Genomic DNA, 25,140 nt, shown 5'->3' with positions numbered 1-25,140 from the left:
TATGAACTGATTATGCAAGGTGAAGTCCTAATTAAGTGCTTTCCCTGTAGAATTGAAAGACAGTAGAATTGTTTGATTAAAGTTCAGTTAGAGAGAATTTAATATATGTTCCGATTTTCTGATTATCATGGATCTAATGTGTTTGCAAAAATTTTACTGTGTCGCATGCATAAAATTTGAATTGTTACTGGGTCGGAGAAAATTTTACTGTGTCCGGAGCAACACAGTAAAACAGTTCATGGAGAACCCTGCTATCTACAAATAAAAACAAAATTATATAAACGCTGCATTTCATTTCCGGAAATCTGCAAAGCATTTCCGACATTTTTTAATTTCATTTCCAACATTTTATTTTCTCCTGATGACCTTTCAATTATCCAATTAAATGTTCGCTTCGGAGAATTCAGAAGTTTCTCGGAATTCAGTTACAGAAGTGAAAGCTCCAATGATACAGGAACAAAAAATCGTGATCTAGATTCTGTAGCCTGCTAAGAGAACAACCACACTCTTTTCCATTTAGAAATGTAATAAGTATTTGCTTTTGTTTTCTTTGTTTTTAGCTCTTTGTTTTATACGAAACGATAAGATCCTCTCCACACCTACTTTCACGTCAACATTCCTTTTCCCAAATGTCACTGAAATACAATCTCTCTGATTAGTCAATATTTTAAGGAATATTTTTATAAGAAAGGTCACCAGGAGATGACTCTGAATGGGCTTTCTTTAGATCCTTGTGTAGCGATCTATGTGAGTGGATCATAGGATCTGATTTTAATCAGATTGTACAGAACTTTAATTTTTCATAGGTAAAGTCTTCAAATCTGTTACTAAAGGTACTATCTGAAAAATGTCGTAAATGAAAACAAAAAAATGTCGTAAATGAAAACTAAAAAATGTCGGAAATGAAAAGTTGATAATTACAAAAAATTCCGAAAATGAAATGCAGCCGTTATAAAATTACCAAAGTGTCAATGACTCATTTATATGTCAAAGATATGGAGATTTAGACCAAAACCTAACTCAAAAAATCCAACTTATCATGCTTATAGGCATAGGCAAGCATCAATGTTTGTATTTTATGCTTCCCACAATAAAAAGTATCTCAAAGTTGGCAAAATTCATTCAGCATTTTGGAAAGAACTATATGCGGTATTAACCAACATTTGCCCCCCAAAATCAAACTTTGATGGAGTAATATTTAATTAAGTCCTTAAACAGGGGAGTATATGCTGACTTCAAAGCACTGAATAATTTCATAAGTAATGACGTCATATGTACGTAATGACGTCACAAATATGACGTAAATTTCAGTTTTTTATGAATTTTGCAGAAAAATGTACATATTTCGTCGATATTTTAAATAAAAGTCACCGAGCGCATGTGTGTTCAGGATAAATATTTTGATATAATGTGTAGAATGATAATATCAATGAAATATGTCAATATTGTTCCTGAACACACATGCACTCTATAAATTTTAAAGCTTAAATTGTTGAAATTTTGTCCATTTTGTCGTCTTTCTGAAAAAGGATATAAAATCGGACTAGTTTGTGACGTCATAAAAACAGAAATTGTGAATACACTGCTCTGGAACTATAATATTTTCTGTTAACTTATATTTCTCGTACAATTTATTGAATTCAGCACATTTCAGGAAGTTTTCAAAATTTGACTTTTGTGGGGGCAAACATATGCAATATACCGCATATAGTTCTTTGGTAAAACATTTTACTTTGGCATCTTCTTGTGGACTCCCTTTACGCTTGAATCAAAATTAGTACCAGTTTTAACTACAGACGTTAAGCCAGTTCTGGATTTTGATCAGTTCCAAATAACTGTTAATTTATGAGCCGATAATTAATAAACACAAAAGTGTAAACATAAATTGATACCTATGATATGAAGACTTATTTATGAGTGTTTGAAATATGTGAAGTTTTGCTTTTTTGCTGACAGTTTGTGTTTGGTATAGTATCGTATATACGAGGGGTGATCAAAAAGTTTGCGAACTATCCCTATATCTACAAAACCATAATTCAGATTAGAATAAAATTTGGTACAAACATAGTCATACACAAGTTCTATAAATAACATATGCTGTATAAAGTTTTGTTCCTTGTTTGTGACATCACTATATGAAAATGACGTCACTATGTAGATCACTTGTGACAAAAAATGGTTGTCTCAGTCGTGCGCGTTCAACGAACGACTGTAAAATTTATAATATATCTTGGAAATTCTTTTGCAGTAGCGTATAATAATCATAGTTGCCAACTCACCCGATTTCGTCGGGTCACACCCGATTTTTCAACCCATAACCCGATTATTTTTTATGACCCGGCGGGTCATGCTTTTCACCCGATTTTTGCAGACCAACCCGAAAATCTCCCGATTTCCGGATTTGGTTCGTAAATTAGTTTGCACTTTTAACTTCCAGTTACAACCCAAGCTTAGATCTACGTAAACAATGCCGATGGATTATGTAAACAATTAACTGGGTGTTGTTTTGACAAATCAATGTTTGAAGTCAATTAAAATGGCTTCCGACAGAACTAGATCGTTATCAGGGCCAGCAGGAACAAAGTGAACCAAACACATGTCTCTGATTGAACGAAGAAAAAGAGAAACAATATTTATGTATGTATCAAGAAATCTTGGAAAAAAAACTTTCATTCTAGATAAAATAAAGTGATCAAAGACAGTGTAGGCCTAACTTCACATTTAATATATACATATTGCAGTAGAGAGAGGAAAAATAACTTCAAAACTAAAATTGGTATACTTTCAAATTTAGCAGAAACCATAAATGTTTTAAAGACGTTGTCAAATGTTTTCATCTAATTCTTAAAAGCTGTATCTCCTTTTTCATGGCAGGGATGTTGATTAATTTATCGTAACCAATGTAATCACTGATAGTCTTGTGTTGTTGTCGTTGTCAAATCCGTGCTTGAAATCTATGTACAAAAAAAGCGTTTGTATGATTCCGAGTCAAATCACGCGATATCTAGCGAGATTTAATGAGAGTGGCTTCAAAAATGGATACCCAAGCGAACCAAAAATACTTTAGACGCAGCTTTTGTAGAAAAGCGGTAGATTTCTGAATTAAATCGGTAGGCGGGAGATGGAGTGAAAAAGCGGTAGACTCCCGCCTAAATCGGGAGAGTTAACATGTATGCAGAAACTGAAAAGACTTTTTAAAAAAAAATGCACACTTACTTCAGGTCAATACTGAAATATGAAACCTTCAGTTCTCTTTTTTTAACATGTAAATTTAATCAAATTATGTATGAATTTTTTATCATTGTAAATTAAAGCCTTTTTCAATAAAAGACTTCTCAATACACAAATACTTTGTATATATATAATTTCGTATAAAATTTAATCATGGTAAATATGTCGTGAATGTCGTTACGCGTTATGACCAGATTTTTTACTTTCCAAATCTGGTCATGACCAGATTTTGACATGCTGGAGGTTGGCAAGTATGATAATAATTTGTACACAGTTAATTAAGACAAAAGACTTCCGAGAAATCTAATCAATGATTGGATTGATCATTTTATTGAAGGAAGGGAGATGGCTAAAAATGATATTTGTTCTGTTGCCCAGTGAAAGCAAGTTTGAGAAGAAGTGTGTTTTTATTACCGCATTAAGCAATTTGTTATGAAAGACCTCCAATTTACAGTTTGAAAAATAGTTGAATATCTTAACAATAATATAAATATTGAATACCTAAGATATCGTTTACTTTGGATTTTAAACACGTTAGATATGATAAAAGGAAGACACCCATCCTCTATCCACCTCGAATAAACGACTCTCCCGAAAAGGAGGATTTGGGTTTTGATGGTCACCATGCTCATTTTGGGAAAGGATATTCTTATTTAACCATTCTGTTGCCGAGATTTGACCATTTCTGACAAATAAACTGTTCTTGTTATAAGAATTCACTTGCATGGAAAGAAATATAAAACTCGGAAAAATCGTTCAGTTTTTGTGACAGAACGCTTCGGAGCATCCTTATCCTTAACCATATACTTAAACTGACATAATAACTGTAGAAGCATGAAATTTTACAGATACAAATCAAAGCTTATGTGCTTAGTATTAAATTACATCACTCACTTTACAAGCTTCACAGCTGATGACCCCATAGTGATTACCAGAAGCCTTTTTACCACATATTTTACAGGGAGGTAATTCCAGTGGAACGGCATCAGGAATGTACTTTTCTCTCTTTTTCCGTTTCTGTTTCGCTGGTTCTGGATTGTCGGAACTCTGGCTAACATCCTGTTCCTGTACATGGTACTGAGTTTTACCTGCAGACTGCTGGGAGAAGTCACCTGACTGGTCAACATTAGAGTGTACAGTTTCTGCTTCAGAAGGCTGTATTGGCAAGATTATTGTCTCTGTTGAAGTTTCCTCCATTGTCAATTGAATGGCATGTGAATTATGACTTTGTCACTTATGAGATCTGCATACCTAGAGACATAAAAATATCAGGCTATCATCAAGAATTACAATATACTGCAGGAATTAATGTCTATGTCAGATTAGACATTGTGTTGGATCATCCAATGTATGGCAGGAATTAATGTCAGATTAGACAATGTGTTGGATTATCCAATATGCTGCAGGAATTAATGTCAGATTAGACAATGTAATGGATTATCCAATATGCTGCAGGAATTAAAATTAATGTCAGATTAGATACTGTGTTCAATTATCCAATACTTAATAATTCTAAACATTATGATTAGTACTTGACTTTGTATTTTTTAACAAGAGGCCCATGGGCCACATCGCTCACCTGAGAAGCTTTGACCATTCTGTTCTTTACCAGATTTCCTCCTTGTAATACATGATGCATCCCCACCCTACCCCACTGATCATAATTTAGACATTTTGAAATCTACACTACCCCAGGATCCTTCCATGTGCACATAAGTTTCAGCTTTTCTGGCCCAGTGGTTCTTGAGAAGAAGATTTTCAAAGATTTTTCCTATATATTTCTATGTTAAACTTTGATTCCCCATTGTGGCCCCGCCCTTTCCCCGGGGGTCATGATTTGAACAACTAAGAATCTACACTACCCCAGGATGCTTCCACATAAGTTTCAGCTTTTCTGGCCCAGTGGTTCTTGAGAAGAAGATTTTCAAAGATTTTTCCTATATATTTCTATGTTAAACTTTGATTCCCCATTGTGGCCCCGCCCTTTCCCCGGGGATCATGATTTGAACAATTTAAAATCTACACTACCCCAGGATGCTTCCACATAAGTTTCAGCTTTTCTGGCCCAGTGGTTCTTGAGAAGAAGATTTTCAAAGATTTTTCCTATATATTTCTATGTAAAACTTTGATTCCCCATTGTGGCCCCGCCCTTCCCCCGGGGGTCATGATTTGAACAATTTAGAATCTACACTATACCAGTATGCTTCCAAATAAGTTTCAGCTTTTCTGGTCCAGTGGTTCTTGAGAAGAAGATTTTTTAATGACCCCACCCTATTTTTGTCTTTTCTTGATTATCTCCCCTTGTGAGGGGACTTGGCCCTTTATTTTAACAATTTAAATTCCCCTTCACCCAAGGATGCTTTGTACCAAGTTTGGTCAAAATTGGCTCAGTGGTTCTTGAGAAGAAGTCGAAAGTTTACAGACGGACAGACAGACGGACGGACAACGGACAAAATGTGATCAGAAAAGCTCACTTGAGCCTTCGGACATGAATGCCCCGCTGAGGGTATATTAGTAATGCAACATGAAAATTTGAATTCAGTGGCGGATCCAGAGGGGGGGTTACGGGGGTTGCAACCCCCCTTTGGATTTGTAAAAAAGAAAGAAAAATAAGAAAGTTCCAATTTTTTGTTGTGTTTTTACTATAGAAAATGTAAGGTGAAAGCTAATGTTGTAAAATATAAAGAAATTCGGTTGTAAAAACAAAATAAAACCCCATCCCTTTACAAAATAGGATTTTCAGGTTCGGAGATTTATTTTCCTTTCTTTTTCAAAACTTTCTGGTAATGTATACAAGTACTTTTTCCCAGATTGATCAATGTCCCACTTTCAAAAACCCCATACTCCACCCTGTATCGATATTCTATTGAGTTTTTTAACTATATGTATGTGTACAACGTACGTTTTAACTGTTTTCGCCTTCAACCTCCCCTTTTGAAAAATACTTCAACCCCCCCTTTGAAAAATTTCTGGATCCGCGCCTGGAATTAGTGTATGAAATTTAATAAGAATATCTTGAATAGTGATGCACTTGAATTTCTTACATCAGTGTGTATCAGCATATGACGTTTGACACTAATTTCTTAAAAAAGTGAGGTCAAGGTCAAAAAATGATGATGCAGTTTAAAAGCTCTCATTTTGTATCAGAATATGAAGTTTAAAAAAATGGTTTCTTTAAAACTGACTTAAACACAGTTTGATAAAATAAGGTCATTAGGTCGATTGTGGAAAGGTCAAGGTCAAAAATGTTGATGCACTTGAATTGTTTACATCAATACGTATCAGCATATGAAGTTTAACACTAATTAAGGAATACTGAGGTCAAAGGTCAGAGAAAAGGTTAAAGTCAAAAATGTTGATGCAGTTGAATATCTATCATGAATATGTAATTATGTATCAACATATAAAGTTTGATATATTGAATGGTTTCTTAAAACTGACTTAAACACAATTTGATAAAAGTGAGGTCAAGGTCAAAGGTCAAGGTCAAAAATGTTGTTGCAGTTGAATTGCTTACATCAGTGTATCAGCATATGAAGTTTAACACTAATTAAGGAATACTGAGGTCAAAGGTCAGAGAAAAGGTTAAAGTCAAAAATGTTGATGCAGTTGAATATCTATCATGAATATGTAATTATGTATCAACATATGAAGTTTGATATATTGAATGGTTTCTTAAAACTGACTTACACACAATTTGATAAAAGTGAGTTCAAGGTCAAAGGAAAGGTCAGGTCAAAAATGTTGTTGCAGTTGAATTGCTCTCTTCAGTATGTATCAGCATATGAAGTTTGATAACACCATCATGAATGGTATCTTTAAAACTGAGCTAAACACTAATTCCAGAAAAGTGGGGTCAAGGTCAAAGGAAAGGTTAAGGTCAAAAATGGTGATGCAGTTGAATAGCTCTTATCAGTTTGTATCAACATGTGTAGTTTGATAATACCATCATGAATGGTATGTTTAAAACTGAGATAAATGCTAATTTAAGAAAAGAGTGGTCAAGGTCAAAGGAAAGGTCAACATAAAAAAATGTTGATGCAGTTGCATAGCTCTCATCAATATCTATTAGCATATCTTGGATAGTTTCTTTGAAACTGAGCTTTGAACTGAACTAAAGTGTGACGGAAGGACAGCTAGACAGAAGGACGGAAAGACCGAAGAGCGGAAGGACAGAAGACGTACATGACAAACACTACATGCCTCGGCCATACTCATGGCGATAATGAAAATCATCAAATAAGATTCTGAGTATGAATGTACTCTTCAAATTGTTTGCATGATTACATGTTTCTATGTTGTATAACATGTACCTTAGCTAGTGTTAAATCTAGACCCTAAAAAGGGCATGGTAATCAAGGAATCAAAAGGGCACTTTGTGTCGCGACAGGATCTCACGAGGGCACTTTTTAAACAAATGTTAATGTGTTTAAAATTATATTAAACATTTTATATTTATTTTTACATACTTTAACATGTTTAATTACTTTTAATATCCTTTCATATTGAAATCTTTATTCAAACAAGTAATTTAAAGATAGATTCATATATTTGTATTCCATTCATTCATTTTTTTTAATACAAACACATTAATTAGCACACTTGGGCTGACATGACAATTATTGAAACAATAAGAATATAAAAAAGGCATTTACATCCAAATTCTTTAATCAAAAAAGTTGTAGGTTACACTTGAGAAAGTAATGGTATTAATCTAGCTGAAACATCTGCAAAAATTATTAAAGTTTGGAGGTATGATTTATTTTTACCTGCTTGGACTGTTTTATTTGTGTACTAGCACAGTCATTTAGACATTAAATGAAAAAAAAACTTTTTTTTCAGGGGAGGGGCATTTTGAAAAATACATGAAAAATACACCATTCTCTTTACTTGGAAAATATTCTACCAACAAGATCAAGTGAAAACTGTTCTTACTCCCAAAAAAAATTAATTGCCATGTATAATTTGTTTAAAAAAAAAAACTTTGACTTTAATCAGAAACATTGACCCTCAGCTTGTCAAATCTATCAGTTCAATTAAAGAAACTAACTTAGTTTATTGTTTTATGTTTTTAAGCCTTTTATCACATTACATTCCGTTTTTATGGTACACTGTAATTATTTTATTCAGCTAAAATATCCGTTTTTTCTTCAAGTTCAACTATGTGTTTTTTGACACTTTCGGTTTAAAAAAAAACGATCCTGATTTTAATTAGTTAATAATTTACAAGTTAATTTGTCTTTGGTCTTGGGCTAATTCTTGCATAATCAATGCAATCAAATGACAGTTTCTCAAGTTAAATCCTCTATCCTGACAGCCTGAGGCATGTTAATTAGCCAGGTGGCTGTGTGGTGCGTTCAAGCGTGAAGTGATTTCCTGTCGTTGTATAAACAAAGGGATTATCAGCATGCACTGAATAAACAGGGCAGCAAAGGAATATTGCCTAAACTGGGCATATTTTTATTATTTTTGGGTTAGGAAATAAGGGCATGGTGCTGGAAAAAAGGGCATGGCGCCGAGGAAAAGGGGCATGGCGCCACGCCATGCTAGTTTGCTTTAGATTTAACACTATTAGCTGATAACATTTCTTTGAGAAGCAGGTTTTGTGATAGCATGTATAGTAAACTTTGTACTAGTCTGAATTTCTTTTAACTGGCCAGTCGCATGGAGATATTGTAATTTTACTTACTACATCAGCAGGTCTGGTACAATCACTAGATTTAGCTAAGTAGCTGGATTTACCTAGTTAGCTTTATTTACCTACCTGAGGTAGCTTCATTTAGCTACCAAATCAATTTATTTATTTCAGATATAGTATCATCGTCTCAAGCCACGGTCCGGAGTCCGCATATATAGCTCTCTCCTACCCGTGGCTGCTTGATCACAAAAATTGTCGTAATCTTGAATATTTACGCCTCTCTATTGTGACGTCATATTCAGTCAGTGGCAAGTTTTGTTTCCATCGCAATCGAAATCAACAACTGACGTCAACAGTATACAAGAAATATTTCCTTTACTGCGATTGGATATTGTAAGGTCGCGATAAAGTTCATCATCCAACTATGCTTTACTCGCATTGGTCAATATTTTAATGAGCTACGAAGAATTCTCTACTCGTTCAACCACGGCCAGATGGGAGAGGAGCGTACATTTTGGCCGTGGTTTGCGACGATGATATAGTATTAAAAAACATTTTTCTAAGGGTGTGCAGAAAATCTCATTTTGATGCAGTGATCATTTTGAACTTTGAACTCATCTGAAAACAATTCATGAAAAAATCACTCTTGAAGAAATGTCTTTTTCTGCTCAATTGCAGTCAAAGTTCTGAAAGTTTTGGGGCTATGTATGACAGTTAGAACAGTTACTCCTTGAATGAAATGACAAAGAAGTCCAGTTCCCGTTAACATGATAATAGGTCGATAATTAATCACCACAATGTGAAGTAATCATACTAAGCCATGCCTCACCGCACGCATGAGAGAGGACAGTTACCCAAACAATGGAATTACGTTTTGCTCTAAATTGTCCAAATGCAGTCATGTTTTAGCTATCTCTGCTTTGGATTGTTTTTTAAACCTCCCTAGTATAAATATTAATCTGGTATGGCAAACCTTCCAAATGGTCATTTATCCCCTGTTTGGTAGACAATCTCCTATATCGGTGTCGAATTTTACTGACCAAATGGTAGACTTTTTTACTCTATTGCAATTGTTATTAAAATAAAGCAAAAGCGCATTTGCATGGGCATTGGGGAATTTTAGTGAACATATTCCTTGCACAATTAACATAAATTGGCCGAATTTCCATGTGCAATTTCTCCGTATTTTCAGCAAAAACGATACCCATAGTTGTCTGTAATAGCCGAACTTCTCCATCAATCGATCAAAAAAAAAATTATTGTGTCTTTTTAGATAAAAATTCAATTTTATTCAGTGGTTTAACTCTTGATAAGTTAACTTTCAATCTCTATTTGGATTTTTGTCAATATTTGTCTCCATAAAATCCTTCTAAACGTGAGCTCCTCATGCTTTACTGGTATGGTGGGCACTTACTGCTATAAAGTTATATTTTTCTAGAGTTGAACGTAATATTTGTTGTTATTTTTCTTTTAGGATGAAGTTGCAGATTCCATGTGACCTTTTGTGGTTTAATATGTATACTATTGATGAATTTAATATATTTGAAAATGATTTTCAATAAAAGATTCACAAAGTGACTTTTTCAATTATTCTTGTTTTTGTTCCAAGTATATCATTTTAAAACAATAATTATTTCATAATCCAATAGCATTTACTATTGTTAAAGAGAACAAAGACATTGCGTACAAAATAAAACGAAATAAGGGTGAAAACTTATTTCTCTTTTGATTTCCTAATTAAAAATTAGCACTAATGTGCCTGCATAGTTAAATCTGACTTTTGATTGAGTTTAAAAAAAGATCATTGTTTTGATTGGTTTGCACTAATTGACTGGTTGCCCGGGTAATCGAAATAGAAAGTAAAGACATACATGTTAACTCTCCCGATTTAGGCGGGAGTCTACCGCTTTTTCACTCCATCTCCCGCCTACCGATTTAATTCAGAAATCTACCGCTTTTCTACAAAAGCTGCATCTAAAGTATTTTTGGTTCGCTTGGGTATCCATTTTTGAAGCCATTCTCATAAAATCTCGCTAGATATCGCGTGATTTGAAAATACAAACGCTTTTTTGTACATAGATTTCAAGCACGGATTTGACAACGTCAACAACATAAGACTACCAGTGATTACATTGGTTACGATAAATTAATCAACATCCCTGCCATGAAAAAGGAGATACAGCTTTTAAGAATTAGATGAAAACATTTGACATCGTCTTTAAAAGCACAGAAGCTCACAACTTTATCAATAAAGTCAATAGAAATCACTCGATTGACCAAGCCATGCGGCACATCTCTACTTTCGTTTTCGATCATCGCGGGAAATCTGATTTATATAACGAAAGATATGAACTTGTTTTAGATCTAGATTAAACCATGCCATCATTTGTTTTGTTTAAAAACTGAATGAACATTCAGAATTATTGCTTCTAGGCTATTCCAGCAAAGGTCACTCTTCAAAAGGCTAAGTAAAGCAGCCAATCCGTGCAAAATGATGAGCATGAAAAATATTTGAATTTGTACAATTTATGTCAAACTTAAGGTGTTTCTGTCTTCTTCTTTGCTGTTGATATTTAAGATTAATTAGTGTAGGTACCTGATTTCATTTAATGCTCATAATATACATGTATATTACATGAAAGATATCGATAATCCAAGCGTTAAACAACACGCGCGCAATGCTACCGCTTTTGAGGTTTGAATCTCCCTCTTTTTCATCACAATAGGTTAACATGTATGGTAAAGAACATGGTTGACAGGTGCAGCATCGTTGGAGAAGGAGAGAATTTTCTTTTAAAGTAAAAAATGGAAAAATAGTGCACTTGTTTACATACGTTACGTCTTCGTCAAATTTTTTTAACGACTCTGCGCAAAAAATTACACGTTGAATTTTTTATTTTTTTCACTCAGAACAACGATAAAAATCTATATTTTATTTCACATGGTTCAAAATTATGAACACAGTGAACCAATTTTCTCCCCCAAATGGTCAGTAAAATTCGTCACCGATATGGTAGATTGTCTACCAAATGGGGTATAAATAAGCATTTGGTAGGTTGTGCCCAACCTGTTAATAGCGAGCACAGTGAGCTCAATAGACTAACGTGTAAGAACAGAGGAAATTCGGATTGAAATCTGTACATACGTCAGCCAAATTTCTCTGTGAAACATTTCCAGAATTTCTGCACTACCTAATGTCCTTTGCGCTAATAAATAAATAAATTAATATATAACGTAAAGCATAAAAGGCTAGATCAGTTTGTAGAAATCTTTCAAAGAAACAAAAAATAACTCTATACAATGTTTTTCAACCAAAATTGCACTAGGTCTATAGTTTCAAACTGACGCTCGGCTGTCTCCGTAAGCTCCGACGAGCTCTGTGACGTCGTTTGACGTCACAGCTAGTCGAGATGTCTCATGCGGCTTGATGTTTGAAGTGGCTGATCAATTTACTGCGCTCGCCCCAACGGTCACACCGTAAAACATATTAGTAATCTAATTGCGATTTTTTGTATCTTTTAAATAAAAAGAAAAAAATCAAAAAGTTGCATTGAAATAGCTAAATAAAGCTACCTGAGGTAGGTAAATAAAGCTACGTAGATAATTCTACCTACGTAGCTAAATCTAGTTAGAATGATCTACCGTATATACTCTCCTATAAGTCGGTTTTTTGGGAGTTAAATTTTAGACCAGAAGTCTATGTCCGACTTATAGGCGAGTCATAAAAGGATTGGCATTTTTCTGGTCGGCAAAACGTAGTATTCTATAAACATGGTTATCGTTAAATAAAGTCTGGATATATCTTATCATTAGGTTTTATGTATTCTAAGATTAAACGTAAAGTACAAGTATTTATATACATATATCTAATACTTTTTTTATCTTAAGAATGAATTATGATTTAAAGTAAAATATCAACTAAATTTCTAAAAATATTGATTGAAATCAGGTTAAAAACATTAGAACATTTATTAGAAATTGTCATCTGATTCTGACAAAAAGTTGGTCCGACTTATAGGCGGGTCAATGGCAAATTAATCCTCGCAAAATAACCGAAAAAATACAACCGACTTATAGGCGGACCGACTTATAGGCGAGTATATACGGTAACTGTGTCTTTGTACAAGCCCTCACCACAGTTAGAATACGTCCCATATACTTGCAATGTAGCAAATCGGAGCGGATCCACTCCGAAACGATTTTGAAGAATATAAAAGGATTTGCAATGGAAATAACTACCAAATTAATCAAAACAATCCTTTCTGAGACTGCTTATGCCTTTTATCCCAGAAAATAATCCATCTAAAGACGAAAATCCAATTAATTTTCTCAACGTTTTTCTCTCCCTTCAAATTTACCTGCCACGTTTACATTCGGAACTCTCTAGATTGTTCATAGTAAATGCACTGAGTTATAGTGAGTACAAGTTATCGCCCATGTTTCTTTTGCTACATTATGAAGGTGTAGGGTGGTTTCGCGCCGATTACGTGTTTGCGCCGAGTGGTATCACGCCGAATGGTTTTGCCCCGTTTATCTACAGGTAAGATATGGGTAGTATACAGAATGGCTTCCCCCGACTACCTGTAATTATAACTTAGTAGCTTGTAATTAATTAACCCCAAGCGTTAATGTCGTGTTATGTCAGATAAAATCCCATTTTGTATTAATATTATTGTGAGGCCATTTCTAGCCAAATTAAGACTATTTGAACAAATTTTATCGTCTAATTTGGAATAATTTTACTACTGGATGTTAAAATAAATATATTTATTTCACAAATCTCGTTGACTTTTCTTTGAAGATTATCATTGACTTGTTTTTCATTAGATTTACAATATAATATTAAATCATGTAGAACAAGGATTCATCTGCATGAAGACAAATATTCTTATACACTTCCCATTTCATTGCAATTACCTTTTCTTTATCAGTGTTTATAATATCTTATACATGTATTATATATATGCAGGGAGTGTTATTGTGTATAGGCCATATTTATATCAGCCCTTAAAAACGTTGCTTAAATTATTGGTCGTTCATGGTATATATTTCTCTCATCGTTATTTTTAATTAATCTGCTCATCATTAGTGATCAAACGAGTTCACGCCGTTTTTGGAGTTCGTCTAGACTGGTTAAACCGGGTCCGTAGGACAATATCATTTTAAGCTAAATCTAGTGATTGTACTGGTCAATATTAAAGTACATGTGTCTACACATGATTTTTTGGAAATAGGAAAATTCCATACATTTTACCATAGACGAATAAGAATGTCTTATAAATTTATCTTGTTGCTGGCTGTAGAACGACGGTACTCACTGTAAGGCCTTGACTTTGTAAACTTTTATTTTCTTCCGGAAGTAACATTTTTATGATTTCTTGGATAAGTTGTACATTATATGCTTACACTAAAAACTTATTATAATTTATAGACCGAGTAAGTTCCTGTCTAAAAAAAATAATCATAACTTTGTTATTTTTGATTGTTAAGTTGTATATCTTAAAATGTATAGCAGATAAGTTTTTTAACATCAAAACTGTATTTCTCGAGTAACCATATGATGAGTTACTTAATAAAGTGTTGGTAAAATGCGAGAACAGAGCATGCCGGATTTTGATAAATAGAAAGTTTAATTAGAAAATAAAAAGACTCTGGGACGAAGCATTGGGAGAAGGAGGGAGGAATAGTCTCTCTGTTTTCTATTGATATTCTTCATGCACTGTACAGAATAGCTTCGTACTTGCTAGGCAATTTTCTACTTTGAAAAACAGTAACATAAGGCCTACATAGATACTTTAATGCTGTTAATGATCGTGGTCTGGTGTAATTGTCCATTATTTTTATATAGATGACCCTGTAATATGTTTTTTTTTTAAATAAATAAATCCACAACAATAACTCTGCATGTAAATTTTTACAAGCGAATTCGTTATCATGTCGTGAGATAAAATCAAAATTAATTATAATTCATTCTAAAAACAATCTTTTTCATAAACTCATTATAAATTAAATAACCTTAGAATATTCATAGTTTCAGATGAACACAAACTAAATTTTAAAATGATAATAGAATATCACTAACTTCAGAATTATTTTCAATCTGATAACATTATTAAATTCAGCTCAAAAAAAAAATTCAAAAGCTATAGGAACACCCTCACACCCATCTGTGTGCTTGGGCATGAACAGCTGATGGAAAACCAGAATATATTACCCCCCCCCCCTAAAAATCATATGACCAGGGCAGAGTGACCACTTAATTACTGAATACATCTATAAATAGTTACAGAGCTTCAGGCTTTAGGCATGCGCGGATCTAGAGTGGGGGTCTGGGGGTCCGGACCCCCTTGGAATTTGCAGAGATGTTTAATGTGTATACTAAACCAAAGTGACCTTGGACCCCCACTTTTGAAGTCCTTTTCTGAATATTTAAGATAACTTTGACACATCTGCTGAAATTCTGCAAAAGTTAAAGACTTTAAAATAATTATCTTGGTTATTAAATTTTTAATGCCAGAAAAATTACATTTTATGAGTGCAGAAAGGTCAAATAATTGATTATGCGAAGCAATTTGAAACTTTTTCGTAGGTTTAGCCTCCCCCCCCCCCCCATTTTCCACAGATACGCCTTAGTATAGGTTGAAAATGTGTAAAGTGGTGGTGTTTGAAAAAAAATTTTGGCACATTTTAAAATTTTAAAGTTTTTTTTTTAAATAGACTTATAGTTTATTTTGTGCCATGCTTTATTTGGATCAAAATATTGTATGGAAAAGTTGAAAATGTAATTTTTGATTAAGACACATATACCAGTGCAAAAAAGTGTCTGAAACGCGTGATTCGGATCTGTTGAGTGATGTGGAGAATATATAGATATCATAGGCAATTTAGTCGGAAGAGACACAACTGGATGGGGGGGGAGGGTCTGGATATTAATTTCCGTCTGTCTGTCATTCCGTCTAGCTGTCTCTAGTTCTGTCTGACTACAACACTTTTATTTCCCTGCAATATCTCTAGAAGCCTTTGAGATTTTGCCAAATATATACTTAGTATAGACATTGAACATATCTTCTTTACGCTAAAAGGTTTAGCCTCCCCCCAGTTTTTGAGATTTTACCTTTACATTTTCCATGGCCCGCCCGCCTTTCTTGCGATGATACGCCTTAGTATAGGTTGAAAATGTGGCTGTGGCAATCAGATTTAGGAAATAGTTTTGAACATTACATTAAAGTTAGAGATCTGATAAATGAATTTGTACTAGTCTACTTTTTTTTCGAATTTCAAGTTAAAATTCAGCTACACCGTAGCTATGTCAAATTAAAATAGTTAACATTAAAAGTGAATTTGTACTAGTCTACTTTTTTTTCGAATTTCAAGTTAAAATTCAGCTACACCGTAGCTATGTCCCCCCCCCCCATGGCTATGGGACCTGTTTGCATGAAATTTCTCTATTCTAAAAGTACTAGAAAATGTACTGCGTAATATTTCCTTTTTTTTTTTGTTACGCTTGTCAGATTTTTTTGAAGGTACAATTTTTTTTTTTCCTACTTGTTAATCCGATAATGAGCTTGGTTTATAACTTCCCTTTCCCCCCCATGCACCAACGCTTTCAATTTGCTTTTTTAAAGGAGCCATATCCGACTTTGAAAGCATTTTTTATTCAATGTTTTTAAAAAATTATCACAGATATTGAAAATATTAAAATATTAATCTGAGAAAGCCGGAAGTCGGAAATAGGCGGCACTAGATTTACCGTCAGCGAATAAAAAAAACCCACATGGCGTCCGACGATTCCAAGATGGCAGACAAAGAGTAATATTATACTTTTCTTCTGAAAAACTCAAATCATTTTTTTGTCACCAAAGTCATGTAAAGCTCACTCTTTGTTTGACAATTATTTCTGAAAGGGGGAGTTGTTTTCCTTTAAGCTTTGAAAAGATACAGTAATAGATAAAGGCTACAGATTTCCAGAAAGTTCCTCTTACTTTCATTTTTATGAGACACTATTCGTTTAAAAGGAAGACTTCTAGGACATTTTAAATCTTTTCAATATAGCTTTGCGCCTTTGACTTAATGCTTATACTCATCTTCTGTTGTTATTCAAGCTCTCGAACAAAACACAATTTCAGGTCAGAGACAATCGGTTGAGCTCATTTAGCTACGTAGCTAGAATTACCTACCGTAGCTTCAAATAGCTACCTTAGGTAGCTTTATTTAGCTGTTTCATTGCACCTGCAGATCTCTAGCTCCCTGGTCTGAAAATAATTGGGATAGACGATCAAAGAGTTACAGTGCCATCTTATTGCGAAGAGTTGGCGAAAGCACAGTTGATTATTTATTGTACATATATTGATCAGGTCCAGTACAATACCCTGATAAAGGTGTATAGCTTGATAAAGCTATATAGTTTTAACAAGGTATTACAAATACCTTAATCAAGGTATTTTATGTAATGAAAATACAAAAAAAAATTCTAAAATAAATACTGAAAGTCGAGCGCTGAGTTGTCAGTAAATTCACTCATGCAAGTAAAGTACTCATACTCAAAGAAATCAGTATAAAAGCATGTCGTTTGAGGAGAGGTTCTTTTATGCTGTCTTTTGATACCAGCGCAGGTCTGGTACAATCTCTAGATTTAGCTACGTAGCTTGATTTACCTACTTAGCTTTATTTACCTACCTGAGGTAGCTTTGTTTAGGCCCAAAAAAATAATAGTCTTGTTTCCTGCTACCAGTCAGAAAAAAATAGGGTAGGTAGGTAGGGAAATTATTTTATTTTTTTTTTTTTTTTCGAACAGTATTTTTTGGATATATGAACTACTACAAAACCAATTGAACATGTCATAGCTTAGATAGCTAAGGTCAATATCATCTTTCCAAGTGAAATTCCATGTCTCAAGTGGAATTTTATGAAAGTCCATATTTTAAACATATATTTCATGAAATACAACTTGAGAATATATAATTTTTTTCACTTTTGAAACATGATATTTCTAAAATTTAGAATTTTTTCCCCAAAAGATAAAAAAAAAACTTCAGGGTCGGGTGCAAAAAATAGGGTAGGTCGGGTAGCAGGAAACAAGACTATTTTTAATTTTGGCCTTAGCTACCAAATCAATTTATTTAGATAAAAAAGCATTTTTCTAAGGGTGTGCAGAAAATTTCATTTTGATGCAATGATCATTTTCAACTTTGAACTCATCTGAAAACAATTCATGAAAAAATCACTCATGGAGAAATGTCTTTTTCTGCATAATCAAAGTACTGAAAGCTTTGGGGATATGTATGACAGTTAGAACAGTTACTCCTTGAATGAAATGACAAAGAAGTCCAGTTCCGGTTAACATGATAATAGGTTGGTAATTATTCAGCACAATGTGAAGTAATCATACTCAGCTACACTCACCACACATAAGAGAGAGGAGAGTTACCCAAACAAAGGCAAATAAAGCTATATAGGTATAACTTTACCTACGTAGCTAAATCTAGTGATTGTACTGGACCTGCAGAGTACTTTTCATGCACGAGTGAACACATTGACCACAACTCAAAATTCGACTTTTTAATTATACCCCCCGCAAACGAAGTTTGGGGGGGTATATAGGAATCACCTTGTCTGTCCATCTGTCCGTCCGTCTGTCTGTGCAAACGTGTCCGGTCCATATCTTTCTTATGGAGGGACTTTAGAATCTACTACTCCACACAAAGATTGCCCATGACCTAAGGGTGTGTCATGACCTTGACCCAAGGTCATTCGGGGAAGTTCAAGGTCACTGGAAGAAAAAGTTCATAATTCGTGTCTGGACCATATCTTCCTTATGGATAAACTTGGTAGGTTCTCATTTCACACAAAGATTGCCCATAACCTAAGGGTGTGTCATGACCTTGACCCAAGGTCATTTGGTGAAGTTCAAGGTCACTGGAAGAAAAAGTTCATAATTCTTTCCGGTCCATATCTTTCTTATGGATAAACTTGGTAGGTTCTCATTTCACACAAAGATTGCCCATGACCCTAGGGTGTGTTGTGACCTTGACCCAAGGTCATTTGGGGAAGTTCAAGGTCACTGGAAGAAAAAGTTCCTAATTCGTGTCCAGTCCACATCTTTCTTATGGATAATCTTGGTAGGTTCTCATTTCACGCAAAGATTGCCCATGACCCAAGGGTGTGTCATGACCTTGACCCAAGGTCATTTGGGGAAGTTCAAGGTCACTAAGAAAAAGTTCACTTCTTTCCGGTCCATATCTTTTTTATGGATAAACTTGGTAGGTTCTCATTTCACACAAAGATTGCCCATGACCCAAGGGTATGTCATGACCTTGATTCAAGGTCATTTGGGGAATTTCAAGGTCACTTGAAGAAAAATTTCATAATTCATGTGTGATACATATCTTTATTATGGAAAAACTTGCTTCTGAAAAAACCCAGCGGGGGGTATTTTATCCCGTTTGGACAGTTCTATTTTTTGAAGATTTTTTTTGTATTTTCTTTACATAAAATACCTTGATCAAGGTATTTGTAATACCTTGATAAAGCTATATAGCTTGATGAACGTCATGGTTTCAATTTTGCCCCAGGCAATTGGAAAGCTCTAGACCAGTGATCACTCTTTTCCCTAAGACCGGCTACCAGCCAAATTGACCGCTTCAATTGACAAAAATGCTGCTTTGAAATAAAAATTTGTATGGTCCACAGAGATTCAGTTCATAAACCTCAGCCCCTAGCCTATTTCAACTGATCTCTAACCATCTACTTTGAAATAAAGGGAAAACACTGCCTGATTATGGACACTTTAATACTTGAGCATGCTTCAAGTGCTGGTATTGACCTACATTTTCCAGATGAGGTTTTTTGGAGCTGGTCCATTTCCAAGAAACTATAAGCCCTACCTGGACCAAACTTGCTTGGATGCTGCATCTAGGGATGGATGCTGGATCTGACATACATTTTGCAGTTGAGTGACTAGGTTCAAGTTTTTGAAGCAGCTAGGTCCATACTAATAACATGATCACTATATAAGGCACACAGTGGGTTTGAGTGGTTGTCAGGAGATACTTACTCCTCCAAGGCACCTGATCCCACCTCTGGAAATTCTGGGGGTCTCTATAATCCATTATTGATAATGACAAATAGTGTTTCCAACTTTCCATGGTCTGTGTAAATTTTAAATCAAATAGCATGGAGGCTAAATTGATACGATATACACAGGGTTCAAGTTAGTTGAGAAAACTTAAATACATATCAATTACTCTCAACTGGATTTTGGTTTTTAGCTTATCTGAACTGATAGCTCAAGCGAACTTTTCTGATCACTCTTGTCTGTTGCTCTCTGTGTGTCTGTCTGTTAACTTTTTGTTTTTAGAATGGAATAATTAAAATCTCAAGAACCACGGAACAAGAAAAGCTCAATCTTATTTGGAAGGCTTCTGAATTAGTGTAGATTCTAATGGTGTCGAGTGGTTACGTTTCCGATTTGACCCAAGTGGTTCTGACCCGAGTGGTATATGTATATCCCTACAGGTAGAGTCAGTACCTAAGTACAGGGGTAGACACTGTGCGGTAGACAAATGGATATTCAGTAGCTGTATGCCTTCAGAGTTATACTTGTCAATAGCATGAATAGGTCATTATCGATAATTGTTTCTCTTGATTCCTTTATGCAATCTATAGAAAAGATGGTTTCCTAATGTCTTTTATCTATCACAGAGAAGAGGTGTTGATAAATTTGATTCAATAATGATTTTAAATTGAGCAAAATTAAATTAAATACACATCTTTAAACGTGTGTTAAATGCACTGTGATATCATACTGACTGTGTAAATAAAATAATACTCATTTTTCCAAATTGAAATGCTTACTTTAAAAATAAAGTAAACATCATAATGTACAGAAATTTAAATGAGTACCGTATACACTCGCCTATAAGTCGGTCCGCCTATAAGTCGGTTGTATTTTTTGACGTTATTTTGGTGGGATTTGCTGTTGACCTGCTTATAAGTCGGTACAATTTTTTGCCAAAATCGGGTGACAATTTCAAGTAAATCCATTGGTTTTAAATTTGTTTAATTGATATTTTTCGAAATTAAACTGATATTTAATCTTAAATTATTAAACAAAAAGGCAATGCTCACTTAGAATACAAATAAAATTATTATTAAAATATGTAAATATTTGTAATTTATATGTTTAATCTAAGAATGCATAAATTATCATACATCCAGGCATTTTCTTTGATAAGGGTCAGAAATGCAAATAAAATACTAAATTTCAGCCTCCAGAAAAATATCTCTTTATGACTCGCCTGTAGGTCGGACATAGAGTTTTAGACCAGCATTTAACTCCCAAAATACCGACTTATAGGCGAGTATATACGGTACTATAAAAAAAAAAATAAACATCATAATTTACGCTATTTAGTAAAATATGCATATAAAAACAATGTAGACCAAGAATGATATGTTAAACTGTTGAAAGTGTATAATAATTGCATCTGAACAAAACCACAAGGGATGAACATGGATTCCTGTGAAATCCATGTGGGTCGAACAATTATCGGAACGTAACTACCCGCATTCTTTCTAAATAATTTGATTTAGGCACCCTTGGGTAGGGTGGTGCCACAATAGAAAATCAAAGTTTTACATTGAAATATAAAGGGAAAAAAAATTGAAAATTCTCTTCTCAAAAACCAATGGGCCAGGAAAACTTGAACTTGTATGGAAGCAGCATCAAGTATTGTACAAATCGTGACCCTCGGGTGTTGAGTGGGGCCACAATAAGTATGACAAAGAGGGAATTCTGGTAAAGAACAGCAGGGCCAAAGTTACTCATGTGAACATTGCAGCCCATGCACCTCTTGTTTACAATATGCTTGGTATAATAGTTCAAATTTCTGTTACGAGGAAAAAAACTCATTTATCCTGCAAATAAACTTCTATTCATCCTACAAGGAAACTTTTATACATCATTTACCATGTAAACTATATAGCAAAGTTTGTTAACCTATATCTATATGTATTTGTTGTTGCAGACAAGCTCTTCATGCTCCCATAGAATGGGCACAAAGAAAAGACAAGTTATACATTACAGTTGATGTTGATGACTGCACAGAACCCCAAATAGAGCTAACAGAAACGTCATTAACATTTAGGTATGTTATCTAAATCATTAGCTCCACTGTTAGGTGCCATTTCAAGGTACAGTTTCCATTGTTTAGCTTTTTCAGTTTCTGCATGTTTTTAGGTTTAGGCCAAACAAAAAAATATGTTTTCTTGCCAACTGCTTTGCAACTCGGGGGTGTGCAATAAAAAAAATGAAGGAGTTTTGATGTCACCTGAATGTTCTCGCTAGTAAAGACATGTCCAAGTACGAGTCTGCAGACACTTCAATTTTAAGAACCTTGAGTCACAAATGATATTACTGGGTCTGGTATGCATAGAATGAGAATTCTATCAGACATACGCACCACTTGATTTGAACATACATGTATTTTATTGTTTAGATGTTGCAACATAAGGATTGGACACAAGTTCTTAAAACTTAGAAAATCCACCACTTACAAAGCACTTAACTTACTTGCATGTATAGAATACATGTACCTGGAGGCATATTAAAAATATGAATATTTTGCAATTGTAATTTTTGCAGATTTGTCCTATCTGCAAAATTCCACAAAAATTGGACAACCTCAGAAAATACCTGTTATACGGTATATTGCTATACAATTTTTCAGTTGCAATACCCAAACCTAATATATAAATAAATAGAGGGCAGACTCTCACGGACCCCATAGAGCAAAGCTTTCCCTACAGGTAACACGTATGTATGTAAGGCCAGATAAAATTAATCTTTAGATTCTCATCCCGCCCGCCTCTCGCTGTTTTTTTATTTTGAATTTTGGGTATTAATAAAAGTATTTTCATGTATTTTTATTCAGCAAGAATTTGAGTCAAAGTTTAAGAGTTATCTCCCGTCTGTAGTGCAGCTATTTATAGCAAAAAAAAAACATGTCAAGAATGGAGAAAAATCGGCAATAAAAGGAGTTTAAATATGTAAGGAAAAGATAATTTGTCAGTATAGAGAAGGTAGAGAAGAAAAAATAACAAAAACACATCTAGATACCATCACTGCCACTAGCATGAGCAAGTTTTTAGAAAGATTTTGACTAAGTAAAAATAGACAAGGAAAATGACACCTGGTCATGTTTTAACAATCTCTAACTGTGTGTGATTTTGCTTTAAAAAAACATGGAGGCAGACTTTAGAAAATGTTAAGTGCTAAGAAAATGTTAAAACTTAAAACTGTTTAGGCCTAGGTTTTTCTGTAGAATATTTTATTGATTTTGCAAATATGACCTACAGTGTATTTTAATGTCGGACATGTCAAGTCTCAAGAACGATCAAATTTTTGAGGAAGATGGAAATCTATGATATTTTACAGAAAACAGAGGGATTTGTTGGTAAAACTAAAAGGTATTTGGGGAAAGGCCGATGAGAAGTCATGCATACACAATTTTTTGGTATCCCCACCTCATTTTGTTTGGTGGGTGCCCTATATATATATGTGTGTGTACTTGATAATTTTTTAATTAACAATAAATATTGAATTTTTTAAAACAAGAATCTTCTTCAAATATTTAAAAGAATATAAAGAGAATAAAATCTATTAATTTATATTGACATTAACATAATGAAAAGAATGTGTATATAATACCTATTGAACTGATAACCTTCAGCCAATATGGTGTCCATAGTCTCATTCCATCTTGAATCTCGCCTCATCTTGCAGTAAATTCCCGCATGGTGAATCGTAATTTTAATTCCAATCCTGCATTAATGGATTAATTCAAATAATCAGAACATCTTTACCATACACATTCTTGTTACTTTTGTTTTCAACCAAGCTAAGAGGCCAAACTTGCAATCGATCGTCATAGACCTGATCTGTAGGTGACGTCATTCATTGACTAAATCTGCGGAAACTGCCAACTTTTTAACAATCTGTTATATTTCATATGCGTACTCCCTCTTTTTAAAAAAAATCAGTTAAATGAATTCCTGTGACATCACTGTCTAGACTGCATACTATACTTGTTATAAATAAAAACCAGTTCTAAGAGCTAAAGTTGAGACTTCTGGTTTATTGTAACAATTAAAATGTGTTTTTAGGCCAATTTTACAAAGTTTGAACCTGTATGTTTTGTAGGGCAAGAGGAGGAGCAGAAAAGAAATTGTATGAATCCAAAATTGAATTCTTCAAAGAAGTAGACCCAAAGGTAATAGTTAAAAATGCCAGGAAAGGATAAGAATGAATAAGATAATTTATTTAACAAGTTTTAACTGAAGTATTTTAATGACATATACAAGTCTATTGAATTTCTTAATCTTTTTTAGGAATCAAAATATACTGTCCTTCCTAGGAATGTTCCATTTGTGATAAAGAAGAAAGAAGAGGGTCACTTCTGGCCTCGTTTAATAAAAGATAAATTTAAGGTGTGTTTTGTGGAATACATCTGTGAAATATGAAAGTCATAGCCCCACTCACTATGGGCATGGTTAAAGTTGTTGCAGACAAACAGGCAGACAGACGACAAGACAAAAACTATATACCAAGAATCTTTGATTCTTGGGGCATAAAAAGATAATTTCCAATGGAAATCTTTGAGATATGCATTGCTGATGTAAGCAAAGGATTTTGTACTAATTCTAGACTCCATCACTGGTGGACTTAAGAGGGGTGGGGGTTGTGAAGGTGGCATGATAGGACTAGTATTGGTAATGACATACTTTGGTACATAATTAACCAATACCACTATTTTTATGCCCCCAGATTGAAATTGTTTTTGTCCTGTTTATCTGTTTGTCTCCCTGTCTGTCTGTTGTCAACTTAAACTTAGCTTGTACATATTGGGTTGATGGGGCTATGGCTTTCATATTTCACAGATGTATTCTTTGTGACGAGACCTTTCTTTGGGTACCACGAAATTTGACTTTGGAATTTGACCTACTTTTGCAAAAAAAAACCCACACTTTAACCTTAGCCATAACTTTTGAACAGTTGGAGCTAGAACTTACATACTTCATGTATATTCATTGTGGAGAGACCTTTCAGCTGGTATAAATATTTTTGATCTTGACCTAAGAGTTTGACCCACTCTTTAAAAACTAAAACCTTGGTCATAACTTTTTATCTGTTAGAACTAGGACTCTCATAGTTCACGGGTATATTCCTTGTAACAAGACCTTCCTTTGGGTACCAACACTTTTGGCTTTGACCT

General features: G+C 34.1%; 2 protein-coding genes across 4 annotated transcripts in view; one reads left to right on the top strand and one right to left on the bottom strand.

Moving 5' to 3' along the window:
- The window catches only part of LOC134259705 (nuclear receptor ROR-alpha B-like), a 46,131-nt gene extending 31,919 nt beyond the window's left edge, over window positions 1-14,212 (bottom strand). For both annotated transcript variants that reach the window (XM_062742296.1, XM_062742297.1), the window contains exons 1-2: window positions 14,117-14,212; window positions 4,126-4,482 (exon numbers count right to left, since the gene is read on the bottom strand). In XM_062742296.1, the coding sequence (XP_062598280.1) occupies window positions 4,126-4,428 (303 nt within the window). In that variant the 5' untranslated portion in view covers window positions 4,429-4,482; window positions 14,117-14,212. The remainder of the gene's footprint in view (window positions 1-4,125; window positions 4,483-14,116) is intronic.
- Window positions 14,213-16,595: 2,383 nt separating this feature from the next.
- LOC134259703 (prostaglandin E synthase 3-like) overlaps window positions 16,596-25,140 on the top strand; it is a 28,593-nt gene continuing 20,048 nt past the window's right edge. For both annotated transcript variants that reach the window (XM_062742295.1, XM_062742293.1), the window contains exons 1-4: window positions 16,596-16,678; window positions 21,895-22,014; window positions 24,069-24,138; window positions 24,257-24,355. In XM_062742295.1, the coding sequence (XP_062598279.1) occupies window positions 16,644-16,678; window positions 21,895-22,014; window positions 24,069-24,138; window positions 24,257-24,355 (324 nt within the window). In that variant the 5' untranslated portion in view covers window positions 16,596-16,643. The remainder of the gene's footprint in view (window positions 16,679-21,894; window positions 22,015-24,068; window positions 24,139-24,256; window positions 24,356-25,140) is intronic.

The sequence above is a fragment of the Saccostrea cucullata genome, unplaced genomic scaffold (genome assembly GCF_032062105.1).
Source record: "Saccostrea cucullata isolate Sc308-1 unplaced genomic scaffold, CSIRO_AGI_Scuc_v1 ctg1208, whole genome shotgun sequence".
Taxonomy (NCBI): domain Eukaryota; kingdom Metazoa; phylum Mollusca; class Bivalvia; order Ostreida; family Ostreidae; genus Saccostrea; species Saccostrea cuccullata.
The sequence above is the reverse complement of the archived record's forward strand: the minus strand, read 5'-3'. Positions and strand labels throughout refer to the sequence as shown.